At 40.5% G+C, this 18,178-nt stretch overlaps 1 protein-coding gene across 1 annotated transcript in view; it reads left to right on the top strand.

Annotated features, from left to right (window-relative positions):
• The first annotated feature begins 3,276 nt into the window (after nt 1-3,276).
• Nucleotides 3,277-18,178, top strand: part of LOC311103169 (disks large-associated protein 2-like) — a 307,883-nt gene continuing 292,981 nt past the window's right edge. Inside the window, exon 1 of the mRNA XM_084144717.1 lies at nt 3,277-3,300. Within this exon, the coding sequence (XP_084000843.1) occupies nt 3,283-3,300 (18 nt within the window). The 5' untranslated portion in view covers nt 3,277-3,282. The remainder of the gene's footprint in view (nt 3,301-18,178) is intronic.

Genomic DNA, 18,178 nt, shown 5'->3' on the forward strand with positions numbered 1-18,178 from the left:
TGGCAACTACTAATCTCATCAGTTTCAGTCAGGTAGCCTAAACCCTCTACCTCTCCAGCAGGCAGACGGCGTGTGAGTGAGATGGACTGGGGTAAATGTAGTGTAGGACGGCTTAGAGCAGGTTGTTCATCCAGCATGGATGAGAGCATCAGCTGTTCCGGATGACTATGTGATCACGCTTTCCGTAGCCGATGTGAGTAAGACTTTTAAGCAGGTCAACATTCACAAGGCCGCAGGGCCAGACGGATTACCAGGACGTGTACTCCGAGCATGCGCTGACCAACTGGCAAGTGTCTTCACTGACATTTTCAACATGTCCCTGACTGAGTCTGTAATACCAACATGTTTCAAGCAGACCACCATAGTCCCTGTGCCAAAGAACACTAAGATAACCTGCCTAAATGACTACCGACCCGTAGCACTCACACGTCTGTAGCCATGAAGTGCTTTGAAAGGCTGGTCATGGCTCACATCAACACCATTATCCCAGAAACCCTAGACCCACTCCAATTTGCATACTGCCCCAACAGATCCACAGATGATGCAATCTCTATTGCACGCCACATTGCCCTTTCCCACCTGGACAAGAGGAACACCTACGTGAGAATGCTATTCATTGACTACAGCTCAGCGTTCAACACCATAGTGCCCTCAAAGCTCATCACTAAGCTAAGGACCCTGGGACTAAACACCTCCCTCTGCAACTGGATCCTGGACTTCCTGATCACAGACAACGATGAGACAGCCTATAGGGAGGAGGTCAGAGACCTGGCCGTGTGGTGCCAGGATAACAACCTCTCCCTCAACGTGATCAAGACAAAGGAGATGATTGTGGACTACAGGAGAAAAAAAAAAGAGGACTGCGCACGCACCCATTCTTTTTCCCCACAACTGGACTGGAAAAGACAATCAAGGAGAGTGATAGTAACACTAAGCACTGAGCCGAACCAGGGAGAGGCCCCGATAGTAAATCCCCTGCTTTACAGCGCATCTCTGTCCCCACAGACAGTCCATAAATGTAAGATTATAGCCCCCTTACCAACTGGGTCCTCCACAGTATTTATGCCTGCTGGCTGAGAGCATGACAGATCCCTCTGCACCCGTCTTGTAATCTGCAGGGGGAGCTAGGACTGTGTACACTCGTCTGCCTGGCTGGGCTGAGGACAGTGTTATCCCTCTACCTCCTGAGACACAGAGCAAATGAGGAAGAAAGAACATTAGCTATACTGTAAGTTCTGGCAGTTGGTTTGGAGGTGTTTGTAGCTATATAATTTCCTGAGTGTGACACCAACTTAGTTGGGAGTAATAAAAAGCGGGTGATGTCTCACTTCGCTCAGCTCTGGAAACAATATTTATTTCAATTGAGAATAACTTGTATAATGTCATATGAAACTCTACTTACCAGTGATCGTGCCCTCCTCCTCTAGGCCTACTTTTTGTTTCATAGAGGTCTCAGGGGGTGGAGAGCTGGATTCTTTCGCAGGCTTGGGAGTTATGGTACAGCCTCCGGAGAACTTTAGACTGGAAAACTGAAAGAAAGTTAACTAACATTCTTAAAGGTGCTACACATACAATTTTTTTGCATTTTTGCATTGTAATGTCTGAAAATATATATAATATATCTGGCGCTAATAGTGGAATGATAGGGTTTCACAGTATTACTTACCCGCTAAAATATTGTGTAGCACCTTTAACTTTTGTTTCACATTGCTGTCCATGTCAAGTACAAGCCATAGGCTTCAAATAAAAATTTAGCTAATGGACAAATGGAAATAATTTCATCACAATAGAAGTTGATAGATACAAGTAAAATGGACAGTAAGCATTAAAACTTGAGTAAAATTAGAGGCTTACAACAACAAAAGGAATACAATGTATCCAATGATGTAACAAAAACGCGGGATTGACAGGTCTGGGTGGCACTTGAGTTTGACACCCAGTGAGTTGCGCGAGGTGAGTAGTTGCCTTGCTACAATGCTAGCAGGATAGCTAGCTAAGTACAAACTAGTAAAAACCAACTAACGTTAGCTATGTCTGGCGTTAACTGTTTCACGTTTCAGCAACGATAGAAGCGAAATGGACTTACCTTCTTTCCTACATTTACATTTACATTTTAGTCATTTAGCAGACGCTCTTATCCAGAGCGACTTACAGGCGCAATTAGGGTTAGGTGCCTTGCTCAAGGGCACATTTACGTCATTTAGCAGACACTCTTATCCAGAGCGACTCACCAATTGGTGCGTTCACCCTATAGCCAGTGGGATAACCACTTTACAATTTTGGGGGGGTAGAAGGATTACTTTATCCTATCCCAGGTATTCCTTAAAGAGGTGGGGTTTCAAATGCCTCCGGAAGGTGGTGAGTGACTCCGCTGTCCTGGCGTCGTGAGGGAGCTTGTTCCACCATTGGGGTGCCAGAGCAGCGAACTCAAATGCACCATTAGCTAAAACACACCTGTGATAAATGCTAAAGCTACCAGCTAGATAGCTAGTTAGCATAGCTAGCTACCCTGCTAGTGGGTGTTTTGCAGCTTTTAAGAACTTCTGGAATGACACCCCATCATTTGCATCATTGCATTGACTAAGCGTGCTCCGTTACCACTGAAATAATTTCGCCAAATATCATTCTGTGCACAGCGGTTACAGAAAAAAAAAAACAAGCAAGCTGGAGCACAGACCTCACTTAGCTATCCACACGACAATGGAACCAAAAACAGTATGGTTTAGAAACTCTCTGATAGAAGTTGTACTGCCTGCCTCAGTGCCGCTGTCTGACATTGACTCCCTGTAAAAAAAAAAACAAGCAAGCTGGAGCACAGACCTCACTTAGCTATCCACACGACAATGGAACCAAAAACAGTATGGTTTAGAAACTCTCTGATAGAAGTTGTACTGCCTGCCTCAGTGCCGCTGTCTGACAGGGAGTCAATGTCAGACTGAGGCAGGCAGTACAACTTCTATCAGAGTCAATGTCAGACAGCGGCACTGAGGCAGGCAGTACAACTTCTATCAGAGAGTTTCTAAACCATACTGTTTTTGGTTCCAACACAACAGCTCCCCCTCTGGTCGCATCCAGTAAGATCAACTCCATTGACATGCGCAAACTAAACCAGATGTGAAGAAGTGTTTGACAGCAGCGCATGGGAACCGCGATGTGAATATCAAATAGGTACGGATGGCTCAGCATCAGGACCAGAGTGAGCCTAGTTTGGAATGCGCGCACCCTCTAAACTTCGCTGGAAACCTCAGCATGTGAACGGGATTTGAGGAGGAATTACCTAGAATGTCAGCTCTGAAGAAGGTAACATCATTTTTGATAATCTACCCCTCATGTCATAGTTATACCCTATTCGAAAAGTATGAGGGTGTCGGATTAGCAATGTTGGCAGAACATGGATTTCGGTGTGTTTGAACAGTCAGTGATTTTAGCATACCCATAGATGAAGTGTTCAGTTGGGAAATGGGTGGGTCTCAGCATCTTACTCCCAAATAAATTTGCTGTACGGCTGATCAGTCTTATGTAATATCCACTGTTTAAGAATTTTGATAGGTGATTTTGGTAGAAAAGATAATGCATTACTTTTTAGTTACCTGCAATTATTAATTCCCCCAGCATCTTTCCTGGAAAGATTCTCATTGGAATGATTTTGCACTGTGGTGCACCTGACATGCTTTTGTTCACAAACACACCTGTGTTCTCTCTGGTTGCTGCTGCATACATGCACAACTTTGTCCCGGAGGAGGAGAGTGAGAGATGAGAACTTTCCAGGCAAAAAACAGCAATTTTTTGTGAGATGTGAACCTCTGAAATTGATCTCTCACAGTGCATCTCATCTCACACACTTCTGTGAACAGCCTGCAGACATGCAATGTGCTGCTGCTATCTGTCTGTGTGGACTATGCTCAGTGGAAATAGTGGTGGGTACCCGGTTGCCTTGCAGGCTTTGAAGGGAGAGCTCGGCTCAGCTAGGGAAGGGAGGCAGGCAGCCGTGTTTGAATAGTCAGTTTCTGTCTGTGAGGAGCTGGGAGGAAACCTGGGTAAACATGTTATGTAATGATCGGGTGTTGAGGACACTGTGAGAAAAGTCAAGTATTCAACAAGACTATCTGGGACAATAATACTCTACTAGTACACTGTATATTTTTTTTGTTTCGCCACAGAGCAATAGCAGCAAGACTAGATGTATTCCTGTGTGGGGTGTATAGAATCTGTGAATTAGGTTACATCACTTGGGCTGCGGCTGGCATACTGGAAATGCATATAGTATGATGTGCTATTGTCAGGTATGATGATGAGTCAAAGGCCACAGTAGTTAGGATTCACAGTTTGCAGATGCAAGTATTGATGCCAACAAAAATGCTGTTTTTTGTGTGCAAAATTGGGTTATTGAACACAATGTGAAGAAGTGATGGGAAATGCCTGGTATACCATTGGTACAGTACAATCAATTATCTGGTTGCACAGAGACTGCACATAGGCTAGTGGTTGACAGAGAGTTCCCACTGGGCACAGACGTCAGTTCAACATCTAGTTTTGATTTACATTTGGTTGAGTTGTCAACTAATGTGAATTCAATGTGAAATCAACCAAAAATGTCACCATGTCATTGGATTTAGTTTAAAAGTTGGATGAAAAAAATATGAAATTCCCTTATGTTGATTACTTTTTGCGAATCAGTTTTCCACGTTGAATTATTTTGTTGAACTGACGTGGAAACAACATTGAGTCAACAAGTTTTTGCCCAGTGGGTTGTAAGTATTCCACATACGTCATAGGAGTAAGGTTAAAAATAGGTGTGCATTGTAATTTGCATGTAATCACTCTCCTAAAAGCTGAATGGCACATTGCGATCCCTCAAACCTTATATTTCCTAAACAGTTCAAATACGCTACACCCTGCCTCTTCAATAAAACAAAGAGCTTGTCTTTATTTTAGCTCATAATAGCCAACGTGTCTTTCTTCAATGACAACCAGCTGCGCAGCAGAAACTTTGTGGTAGCATCCTGTGTGTTTCTCTCTGGATGAGGAACAAAGAGGTCCGCTACAGTCGCAACATGGAAACTGCATTTTCTACGATGTGGAAGCAAGCTGAGGGCACGTCCTTGCAAAGTGTTCTGTGTTCATTTATTATGCAAGTGTGTGTGAGAGAGAGTGGTTTGGCAGAGCCCTGTAGTGACAGCCAGGAGGACAGCAGTGTGTAATGAGATGAAGTGAATGGAAGAGGGGGGCGGACCTGGCGTCAAATGAGCAGGGAGTTATCAAGATTGGCAACTGTAAATTATCAGCATGTGTTTGTGTGATATTGTGTGTGTGTGTGTCTTTGTGTGTGTGTGTGTGTGTGTGTGTGTGCGTTCGTGTGTGCGTCAGGGTTGGGCTCAATTCAGAATTGAATTATTGCATTTGAATTGACTTTGAATTGAAGTAGTAAACAGGATACAGAATTGCAATTCGAATTTGCATTAAAGGAAATATAATTGAAATCAGTGAAATTCAATTCAATTATTCTATTCTATATTAGGTGTAGTCTATACAAATATACATCTTGTACATAAAACATCAAACATGTCGTTATACAGTGCCTTTGAAAAGTATTCAGACCCCTTGACTTTTTCCACACTTTGTTACATTACAGCCTTATTCTAAAATGGATTACATAAAAAAAATCCTCAGCAATCTACCCACAATACCCCATAATGACAAAGAGAAGAAAAAAAACATATACATTTTTGCAAATATATTAAAAACAGAAATACATTATTTACGTAAGTATTCAGACCCTTTGCTATGAGACTCAAAATTGAGCTCAGATGCATCGTGTTTCCATTGATCATCCTTGAGATGTTTCTACAACTTGATTGGAGTTCACCTGTGGTAAATTCAATTGATTGGACATGATTTGGAAAAGCACACACCTGCCTACATAAGGTCCCACAGTTGACAGTGCATGTCAGAGAAACCTAATGATGAGGGTGTTATGACCCTTTTCATCATAAAACCAACCATCACATTGAAAGTTATATGAAAGGACAATTTTCTCTTATCTGCATTTGTATTAGTCATTTGGATAGTTGACTTACCTTTGGGAAGAGGTAGAGGTCAGCAAAGGTCAACAAATTGGATGTGTGTCTTATTGGTAACAATGCAATGTTAATACTTGGTCTATAGATTTGATGGCACTGCAACACTCAAGCAAAATCATGCTTGACTGCACTTCAGAATGATTGCACTCTATTGTACTAGGCTGGTTATAGTTGTAATACCATTATCATTGGCTACAAGCCCAGTTCTTTTACAGCCTAGTCCAGGGCCCTATCCACAAAGCCTCTCAGACTAGAGAATTGGTCATAAGAGAATAGAGACATTTTATTCCTACCCTTATGGGTAAAAACGAAAGCTAGGCATGAAGCTTCTTTTGTCATAAGAGTTCCACCTATTCGACAGATATTTAGGACACCTCGTGATAGGGCTGGACGGTATACCATATTTTACGATATACCGGTGGTATATACCCGGTATTGATGCACGGACCGGTTTGGGTTTTTACTTTACCTTATATAAAGGTATGAAAAAAAAAAAAAAGGATAAGAGCGTCTGCTAAAATGACTAAAATGTATAAAGGTATTTGAATGTTTGGTTTGTTAAATGTGATACGCCGTGTGTAACGTCCATTTTTATAGTTTACTTCGCTACGTGAGTCATCTCTCTCCGCTCTTTCTCTCTCCATGCCGCTTTCCACACAGACCTAGCCCCGCCCCCTGTCACTCAAGGAGTGCATTTGTTGTTTCTCTACCACGAGACACTTGCGTTCAGTCTCTGCATGGTCAATGCAGCATATGAAACAATGTTGATGACAACGATGCTGTTTTCACTTTGCTTCTTAATATAAATCCACTACTGTTCTATAATTACACTATTAGTTAGTGTTTCTTACATCTGCAAACAGCTAGTTTGTCTTTTCTTAGTAAAATGGGCCTAATTCTTGTTAGCTGCTAATGCTAATTGCTAGCTAACTAATATATGTACTGAGTCAAAGCAAACGTAACTAGCTATACAGCCTGATAATACCAGTGATGGTGTACACCTACATCTGCATGTTTTTTGTGCAACAGTATCTTCTAAATCAGGGGTGCCCAGACTTTAGTTACATAGGATCTACTTTTTCCACCCTCTTCCTAACGCGGTCTACCCCCACCTCCCCTCCCCCCGCCAATATTAAATAACATTTCACCTTATTGATTGGATGATTTGCACTGCATGCTGTCAGCATGCTTTGCAAAGTCTGGATTGTTGCTACTGATTGCTAGCCTCAAGCAGGTGTCCAGGTGATCATCTGTTGGATTGGACTGGTATTTTGACTTGATGATCTTCATGTCTGAAAATGCTGACTCGCAAAGGCAGGTAGATACAAAAAATGCTGTCAAGTACATGGGAACTTTTCTCATGTTTGGATATTTTTCCTCCACGATAAGGTTCCAAAAGTTCTCTCACGTAGTTCACTTTTAGCTGGAAAGTCACTCATATTTCTTGTGAACAGTTTTGAAATGCCTCTCGACATTTCCCTTCTTAGCCAGAGCTACGTTATAATGGCAGATCAGACACACACATTTTGACTGTGAAAGTGGTAGATTTTCAGTTTCTTGCTGCTTGGTCCCGCACTCATTAAAAACTTAACCGCAACTTCATAGAAAAAAAAAACGTATTAAAAAAACAACTACCACTGGAACAACAAATAATATTCTGTTATAGGTCTGTTACAGGTCTAAGTAAACGTACTAACTGCAGATGGTTGCTATGGTAGCTACAATTTGGAAAACAAATGTAGCAACTATAGTGCCTTTGGTTGGTCCCATTTTATGTCAATCAAGCAGTTAATTTTTTATTTTGTCTGTGCAGTAATATTCGACAAAGAAGCTAACCTGTAAGCAAAGCATACGGTGCTTCAGAACAGTGGACCTCATTATTTTTAAGCAGACTCGATGGTAACGGTGTGAATTGCCTAAATATATATTCTTTGTGCATACATTTTGAAAACTTTTTTGATGTGGTCTACTAGAAAGAAGTTCGACATCGACGTCCTGGGCACCAATGTTCTAAATCAAAGAGGAATACACGAAGCAAGAATATGTTAGCTGCATAAAGTATCTATGAGAAAACATTAAATGTAGCCAAAGATTATAAGGTCCCTAGGAAACACTTGTCAACACTTTGGTTCCTACCCTGTCACAATAACTCCTCCCTGGCATTTTCATTTGTTGTCATGTCAAACACTGTTTTCAAAGTGCCCACTATTATAGAATTTGAATAATAATTATATTTCCATGATTCCAACAGTTCACCCAAGTGTTTTGCTTTAAATCACAAGTCAAATCGCAATTGCAACATTTGGTTAAAAGTAAGGCCTAGATTGTTTGCCCATATTGTGCAGCCCTACGTGGCAGTGTGGAAATGATCTGAAATGAGTGGAGGAAATGTAGAAAGGGATGAAAAGGCAGACAATTATTTTTGGTTGAAGATGAATTGAACAGTATAAAACAATCAGAATGGAGAAAGACCCATTGAAATCACTTAGAATGTATGTAATGCCACCCTAGGGTCACGCATTACTCATAAAGCAAATGTTGAACTTTTATTATTCAGAAACATAAAATATCATGAAATACTGTCATACCGTCTAATTATTTTAAAATACTGTGATATGATATTTTGGCCATATCGCCCAACCCTACCTCATGAGCTGTCCTAACCAGCTAAGAGTAACCAGCAGGTGTCTTGATTATAGAAAAAGGAAATTCAAAAGGTGTTATGATCCTATTCAAAAACTATTTGGATCTTGAGGTACAATCCGTTAAAATAGATCCTCAAGGAAGATGGATTGCCTTGAATATTCTACTTGATGATAAACAGTTATGGCTCATAAATCTATATGGACCGAATAATGACGATCCAAACTTATTTGAAAACATTTATAATAATTGAATTAGTCTCCAATATACAAATAACTATATTATAATGGTAGGGGACTACAATACAGTTTTAAGTACACTACCAGTCAAAAGTTTTAGAACACCTACTCATTCAAGGGTTTTTCTTAATTTTTTACTATTTTCTACATTTACATTTTAGTTATTTAGCAGACGCTCTTATCCAGAGCGACTTACAGTTAGTGAGTGCATACATTAGTTTTTATTTTACATACATTCCCCCCCCCGTGGAAATCGAACCCACAATCCTGGCGTTGCAAGCACCATGCTCTACCAACTGAGCTACATCCCTGCCGGCCATTCCCTCCCCTACCCTGGACGATGCTGGGCCAATTGTGCGACGCCCCAGGTGTCTCCCGGTCGGCTACGGCTGTTGTTATTACCCTTTGCCCCAAGTCAGTATATCCTGTCCATCAATCATACTACCATAAACATCACTAATCTCCTTTGACATAAGGAATGTAGACTCAGTGGAACCAAGTAAATTATCCCCCAACTCTTCCCTGGTCCACACAATACTATGACATGACATCATTACAGAAACCCAACGCACCCTAATCACCTCCAGCACACCTGCACCTCATCACCACCCCTATATAGCACTGGACTGTTCAGTGTTGTGTTGTGTGTGATTGTTAGTGTCTTGTCGTGTACTCGCTCTTTGTTGTTCTCTTGCTCAGTGTTAAGTAAACCTTTACATTGTTGATTCCTGCGTCTGTGTCCTGCCTCTTCGTATCCTCAGTACTCGTCACACAATGGACCGTAAAGGTAATCATACTACAAAGTATCACCCTCTGGCGTTCAAGGAGTGAGGATCGAATGCAATCAGACCATCAGCTTTTAGCCATCCATGTAACTATGACAGGCTTTCCACGAGGGCGGGGATATTGGAAATTTAACCAGGGTTTATTGACTGACACTACTTTCTTAACAAGAACTTGCACAATACAGGTTCAGCGGACCCACTTATCGTATTGGATACCTTTAAGTATGCCTTTTAGAGGCCATTCAATTACATTTTCATCACAAAAACTGTATCAGTCAACAGAGAAAAGACTTACAGCAGAAATAGAAAATCTAACATTACACATCAATAGTGTAGATAAATGTTACAGAAGCACTGAATAATCTAGATGCAAAACAAAACAAAAATGCACCAAGTCTTTCCTAAATCTTCAATATAGAAACAACCAAAAATAACCTACAACTTTTTTTTACAAATTATGGAGAAATCCTTCTCACTAACAGAGATTTTGAATGAGGAAGTAAAATATTTTAAACAAATGTTCTCTTGTCAAGTTCCTCCAACCTCACTTGATGATAGGAATGGCCGGCAGGGATCTAGCTCAGTTGGTAGAGCATGGCGTTTGCAATGCCAGGGTTGTGGGTTCGATTCCCACGGGGGGTATGAAAAATAAAATAATGTATGCACTCACTAACTGTAAGTCGCTCTGGATAAGAGCGTCTGCTAAATGACTAAAATGTAAATGATAGGTTTTGTGATATCCTTCTCCCAAAAAATCATGTTAAACTGTCTGCGACACAAAAAATAATAATTACACATGACAAACTATGGTTTGTAATTGATTCTTTTCAGATAGGGTAGAATACAAAAGGTCCTACCGAACATTATTCATCACGATCAGACGAGATTCTTAAAAGGAAGATACAGTGGGGAGAACAAGTATTTGATACACTGCCGATTTTGCAGGTTTTCCTACTTACAAAGCATGTAGAGGTCTGTAATTTTTATCATAGGTACACTTCAACTGTGAGAGACGGAATCTAAAACAAAAATCCAGAAAATCACATTGTATGATTTTTAAGTAATTAATTTTCATTTTATTGCATGACAGAAGTATTTGATACATCAGAAAAGCAAAACTTTAATATTTGGTACAGAAACCTTTGTTTGCAATTACAGAGATCATACATTTCCTGTAGGTCTTGACCAGGTTTGCACACACTGCAGCAGGGATTTTGGCCCACTCCTCCATACAGACCTTCTCCAGATCTTTCAGGTTTTGGGGCTGTCGCTGGGCAATACGGACTTTCAGCTCCCTCCAAAGATTTTCTATTGGGTTCAGGTCTGGAGACTGGCTAGGCCACTCCAGGACCTTGAGATGCTTCTTACGGAGCCACTCCTTAGCTGCCCTGGCTGTGTGTTTCGGGTCATTGTCATGCTGGAAGACCCAGCCACGACCCATCTTCAATGCTCTTACTGAGGGAAGGAGGTTGTATGCCAAGATCTCGCGATACATGACCCCATCCATCCTCCCCTCAATACGGTGCAGTCGTCCTGTCCCCTTTGCAGAAAAGCATCCCCAAAGAATGATGTTTCCACCTCCATGCTTCACGGTTGGGATGGTGTTCTTGGGGTTGTACTCATCCTTCTTCTTCCTCCAAACACGGCGAGTGGAGTTTAGAACAAAAATCTCTATTTTTGTCTCATCAGACCACATGACCTTCTCCCATTCCTCCTCTGGATCATCCAGATGGTCATTGGCAAACTTCAGACGGGCCTGGACATGCGCTGGCTTGAGCAGGGGGACCTTGCGTGCGCTGCAGGATTTTAATCCATGACGGCGTAGTGTGTTACTAATGGTTTTCTTTGAGACTGTGGTCCCAGCTCTCTTCAGGTCATTGACCAGGTCCCTCACCTTCCTCGTGATCATTGATGCCCCACGAGGTGAGATCTTGCATGGAGCTCCAGACCGAGGGTGATTGACCGTCATCTTGAACTTCTTCCATTTTCTAATAATTGCGCCAACAGTTGTTACCTTCTCACCAAGCTGCTTGCCTATTGTCCTGTAGCCCATCCCAGCCTTGTGCAGGTCTACAATTTTATCCCTGATGTCCTTACACAGTTCTCTGGTCTTTGTGGAGAGGTAGGAGTCTGTTTGATTGAGTGTGTGGACAGGTGTCTTTTATACAGGTAACGAGTTCAAACAGGTGCAGTTAATACAGGTAATGAGTGGAGAACAGGAGGGCTTCTTAAAGAAAAACTAACAGGTCTGTGAGAGCAGGAATTCTTACTGGTTGGTAGGTGATCAAATACTTATGTCATACAATAAAATGCAAATTAATTACTTAAAAATCATACAATGTGATTTTCTCTCACAGTTGAAGTGTACCTATGATAAAAATTACAGACCTCTACATGCTTTGTAAGTAGGAAAACCTGCAAAATCGGCAGTGTATCAAATACTTGTTCTCCCCACTGTATGCATAATTATTTAACTACAGGTAACATAGATGTGAGCGAAATAGCTGTAAGTAGCAGAAAAAGTATTGTTGTCTGATAGTTTACTCCAATTAGGGTAGGGATGGTAGGGTAGGGGGAAAAAAAGTATAGAGAAAATAAAACAATTAAACGAATAAGGGGGGTTAGAAATTATGCAAACAATCAAATTGATAGAACTTACAATATATATGCAATATTAAAGCTGATCTACTAGGCTAATAAATAATCACATATTTTTCTTTTGATTATTTAATTAACCTACATCTTGTTATTTCAATGTGCAACATCATTTTGTTAAAAAATATGCCTAAATTGGGCATGCCTATAAATTGGACAATTGACAGCATGTAGGGCCTATGTGTTTAGTGATTAATGGAAGTCCTTTCAAATGTTTTATGCAACATTATCGGGTGGCAGGTAGCTTAGTGGGTAAGAGCGTTGTGCCAGTAACCGAAAGGTCGCTGGTTCATATCCCCGAGCCGACTAGGTGAAAAAATAAAATAAATACAAATATGCCGATGTGCCCTTAAGCAAGGCACTTAACCCTAATTGCTCCTGTAAGTCGCTCTGGATAAGAGCGTCTGCTAAATGACAAAAATGTAAAAATGTAAATGTAAGTGACTTGATGCCTAGCCTACTGTGTGAAAAGTGGTTTAGAGAGTTGTTGAACGGAGAGACAAGTGTGTTGATATAACGGTAATCAAAATTCCACTTTTAACAACCATACTGTATGATTCAGTACAATATGCTCATCACATTATTCAAAATATCAGAATTTGTTAAAAAAGGATTATGCATGCCAACATATTAGGGAAATAATCAAGATTAAGTTAATTAAGTTTGGCCCTCCCGAGTGGCGCAGCGGTCTAAGGCACTGCTTGAGGCATCACTACAGACCCGGGTTCGATCCCAGGCTGTGTCACAACCGGCCGTGATCTGGAGTCCAATAGGGCAGCGCACAATTGGCCCAGCGTCATCTGGGTTAGTGGAGGGTTTGGTCGGGGGGGTTTTACTTGGCTCATTGCGCTCTAGCGACTCCTTGTGGCAGGCCGGGCACCTGCAGGCTGACCTTGGTCGTCAGTTGAACGTGTTTCCTCCGACACATTGGTGCGGCTGGCTTCCGGGTTAAGCGGGCGGGTGTTAAGAAGCGTGGTTTGGCTTTGGTCATGTTTCGGAGGATGCATGACTTGAGTTGCAGCAATGAGACAAGATCAAAATTGTGGAGAAAAAAGGGGGTAAAAAAACATGTTAATTAAGTTATCGTGTCAGGCAAAAATTATATCAAAAGTTTTACCATTGCAACATTTTGATGGACAGTCACATTCACCGTGGTTGTCTGAAGCGTGCTATAGAGTTCACAGCTGGCGATCCCTCATCGCGATTGGTTATTCCACATCATTTGCAACAATGTCAATGAGCGTTATCACTAGGTTTCTTTTGGAGTAACTCATACTGTCGTGGGTAACAGCTTACTCCTGGCTCAGAGTTTGTCTGGGCAGTGTCTTAACATCATCCTAAAATCTACTTTGAGCTGGGAGTAGTCTTAGAACAGGTTTTAAAAGGATTCCTAGGACCTTTTCTGAGATGCTTTGTGGATACGGGCCCAGACCTTTTACATTTACATTTTAGTCATTTAGCAGACACTCTTATCCAGAGCGACTTACAGTTAGTGAGTGCATACATTCATTTTTATACTGGCCCCCCGTGGGAATCGAACCCATAACCCTGGCGTTGCAAACGCCATGCTCTACCAACTGAGCTACATCCCTGCCGGCCATTCCCTCCTGGTCGCGGCCGGCTACGAACCAGGATCTCTAGTGGCACAGCTAGCACTGTGATGCAGTGCCTTAGACCACTGCGCCACTCGGGAGATAGTGTAAAAACACAGACAGTACTCAAATGACTTAACTATGTACTTAAAGACTTTGTATTCTCTGCTGCCAATGACTGGAACAAATTGCAAAAATCTCTGAAGCTGGAGACACTTATCTCCCTCACTAACTTTAAGCATCAGTTGTCAGAGCACCTTACCGATCACTGCACCTGTACACAGCCCATCTGAAATTAGCCCGCCCAACTAGTGGTCCTCTGTAGCTCAGCTGGTAGAGCACGGCGCTTGTAACGCCAAGGTAGTGGGTTCGATCCCCGGGACCACCCATACACAAAAATATATGCACGCATGACTGTAAGTCGCTTTGGATAAAAGCGTCTGCTAAATGGCATATTATTATTATTATTATTATACCTCATCCCTATATTGTTATTTATTTTGCTCATTTGTACCCCAGTATCTCTATTTGCACATCATCTCTTGCACATCTATCATTCCAGTGTTAATACTAATTGTAATTATTTTGCACTATAGCCTATTTTATTGCCTTACCTCCATAACTTGCTAAATTTGCACACACTGTATATATATGTATTTCTGTTGTATTTTTTTACTTTGTTTTGTTTTACCCCATATGTAACTCTGTGTTGTTGTTTTTATCGCACTGCTTTGCTTTATCTTGGCCAGGTCGCAGTTGTAAATGAGAACTTGTTCTCAACTGGTTTACCTGGTTAAATGAAGGTAAAAAAAAAAAAAGAAAAAAAAAAGTATAAACTTCTAATAAAATTGGTTTTTATCAGGCAAGCAATTCCAGCATTATGGAAATCACATTTGCACACAAAATCTTTAAGGTCTCACAGAATGGAGAAACTAAATATAAATGAAACAGTTGATGTGTGTGTCAATAGCACCCCTTGGGGGAGTGTATACCCAAGGAAGCAGACTTCTAATTATTGGTTATTATTAATTATAAATAAGAAGCATTATGGATGTTACATGAAATGGACAAGCTTTTTGGGGAGACTGAACATATTTAGCAAAAGTCTGTGAGATTGTAAGTCTTCCGTCAAAACATGGCTAGCCATTTCGAAGGAAAGGCTTGGCTGAAGATAGTCTGACATAGACATTAAAACCTTAAAGACACATTTGTTGTCATTTGGAAGGTCAGCAGAAAGCATTGTACTTTAGGATTGAATAACTACAGGAAGCCTGAATAGTATAAGGCCAGTCACTACATCCTAACAAAACATTACATTTATTTATTATTATTTCACTTTATATACAGTGTCTTCAGAAAGTATTCATACCCCTTGACTTATTCCACATTTTGTTGTGAATTCAAAATGGATTAAATATATTTTTTCTTACCCATCTACACCCAATACCCCATAATGACAAAGTGAAAACATGTTTGTAGACATTTTTTCAAATGTATTGAAAATGAAATACAGAAATGTCTCATTTACATACAGTTGAAGTCAGAAGTTTACATACACTTAGGTTGGAGTCATTAAAACTCGTTTTTCAACCACTCCACAAATTTCTTGTTAACAAACTATAGTTTTGGCAAGTCGTTTAGGACATCTACTTTGTGTATGACACAAGTAATTTTTCCAACAATTGTTTACAGACATATTATTTCACGTATAATTCATTGTATCACAATTCCAGTGGATCAGAAGTTTACATACACTAAGTTGACTGTGCCTTTTAAACAGCTTGGAAAATTCCAGAAAATGATGTCATGGCTTTAGAAGCTTTTGATAGGCTAATTGACATAATTTGAGTCAATTGGAGGAGTACCTGTGGATGTGTTTCAAGGCCTACCTTCAAACTCAGTGCCTCTTTGCTTGACATCATGGGAAAATCAAAAGAAATCAGCCAAGACCTCAGGAAAAAAAACTGTAGACCTCCACAAGTCTGGTTCATCCTTGGGAGCAATTTCCAAAAGCCTGAAGGTACCACGTTCATCTGTGCAAACAATAGTATGCAAGTATAAACACCATGGGACCACGCAGCCGTCATACCGCTCAGGAAAGAGATGCGTTCTGTCTCCTAGAGATGAACGTACTTTGGTGCGAAAAGTGTAAATCAATCCCAGAACAACAGCAAAGGACCTTGTAAAGATGCTGGAGGAAACTGGTACAAAAGTATCTATATCCACAGTAAAACTAGTCTTCTATCGACATAACCTGAAAGGCCGCTCAGCAAGGAAGAAGCCACTGCTCCAAAACCAAAATTTATGGGAAAATTATGTGAAGATATTGAAGTAACATCTCAAGACATCAGCCAGGAAGTTAAATCTTGGTCGCAAATGGGTCTTCCAAATGGACAATGACCCCAAGCATACTTCCAAAGTTGTGGAAAAATGGCTTAAGGACAACAAAGTCAAGGTATTGGAGTGGCCATCACAAAGCCCTGACCTCAATTCTATAGAACATTTGTGGGCAGAACTGAAAAGCGTGTTCGAGCAAGGAGGCCTACAAACCTGACTCAGTTACACCAGCTCTGTCAGGAGGAATGGGCCAAAATTCACCCAATTTATTGTGGGAAGCTTGTGGAAGGCAACCAAAATGTTTGACCCAAGTTAAACAATTTAAAGGCAATGCTACCAAATACTAATTCAGTGTATGTAAACTTCTGACCCACTGGGAATGTGATGAAAGAAATAAAAGCTGAAATAAATCATTCTCTCTACTATTATTCAGACATTTCACATTCTTAAAATAAAGTGGTGATCCTAACTGACCTAAGACAGGGTATTTTTACTAGGATTAAATGTCAGGAATTGTGAAAAACTGAGTTTAAATGTATTTGGCTAAGGTGTATGTAAACTTCCGACTTCAACTGTACATATTCACACCCCTGAGTCAATACTTTGTAGAAGCACCTTTGTCAGCGATTACAGCTGTGAGTCTTTCTGGGTAAGTCTCTAAGAGCCTTCCACAACTGGATTGTGCAACATTTGCCCATTATTCTTTTCCAAATTATTCAAGCTCTGTCAAATTGGTTGTTGATCATTGCTAGACAAACATTTTCAGGTCTTGCTATACATTTTCAAGTAGAGTAAGTCAACATTTTCCTCTAGGATATTGCCTGCTTAGCTCCATTCCCTTTCTGAAAAACTCCCCAGTTCTTAATAATGATTACAAGCATACCCATAACATGATGCAGCCACCACTATGCTTGAACATATGGAGAGTGGTACTCCATTATGTGTTGTATTGGATTTACCTGAAACATAACACTTTGTATCCAGGACAAAAAGTGAATTGCTTTGCCACATTTTTTGCAGTATTAATTTAGTGCCTTGTTGCAAACAGGATCCATGTTTTGGAATATTTGTATTCTGTACAGCCTTCTTTCTTTTGACTCTGTCAATTAGGTTAGTATTGTTGAGTAACTACAATGTTGTTGATCCATCCTCAGTTTTATGCTATCACAGCCATTAAACTGTTTTGAAGTCACCATTGGCCTTATGGTGAAATTCCTGAGCGGTTTCCTTCCTCTCTGGCAACTGAGTTAGGAAGGACACCTGTATATTTCTAGCGACTGGGTGTATTGATACACCATCCAAAGTGTAATTAATTTCACCATGCTCAAAAGGATATTCAATTTCTGCTTTTTTTATTTTTACCCATCTACCAATCGGTGTCCTTCTTTGCGAGGCATTTGAAAACCTCCTTGCTTTGTGGTTGAATCTGTGTTTGAAATTCACTGCTCAACTGAATTACATATAATTGTATGTGTGGGGTACAGAGACAAGGTAGTCATTCAAAGATCATGTTATACACTATTATTGCACACAGAGTGAGTCCATGCAACTTATTATGTGACTTGTTAAGCAAATGTTTACTTCAGAACTTATTTAGGCTTGCCATAACAAAGGGTTTGAATACTTATTGACTCAAGACATTTCAGCTTATTCATTTTTAATTAATTGGTAAATATTTCAAAAAACATAATTCCACTGACATTATTGGGTTTTGTGTGTAGGCCAGTGACCAAAAAATATCAATTAATCAATTTTAAATTCAGGCTGTAACACAACAAAATGTGGAAAAAGTCAAGGGGTGTGAATACTTTCTGAAGGCACTGTATATCAAAATGAACCCAGTTGAA

Source organism: Coregonus lavaretus, assembly GCF_964263955.1.
Source record: "Coregonus lavaretus genome assembly, chromosome: 27".
NCBI lineage: Eukaryota > Metazoa > Chordata > Actinopteri > Salmoniformes > Salmonidae > Coregonus > Coregonus lavaretus.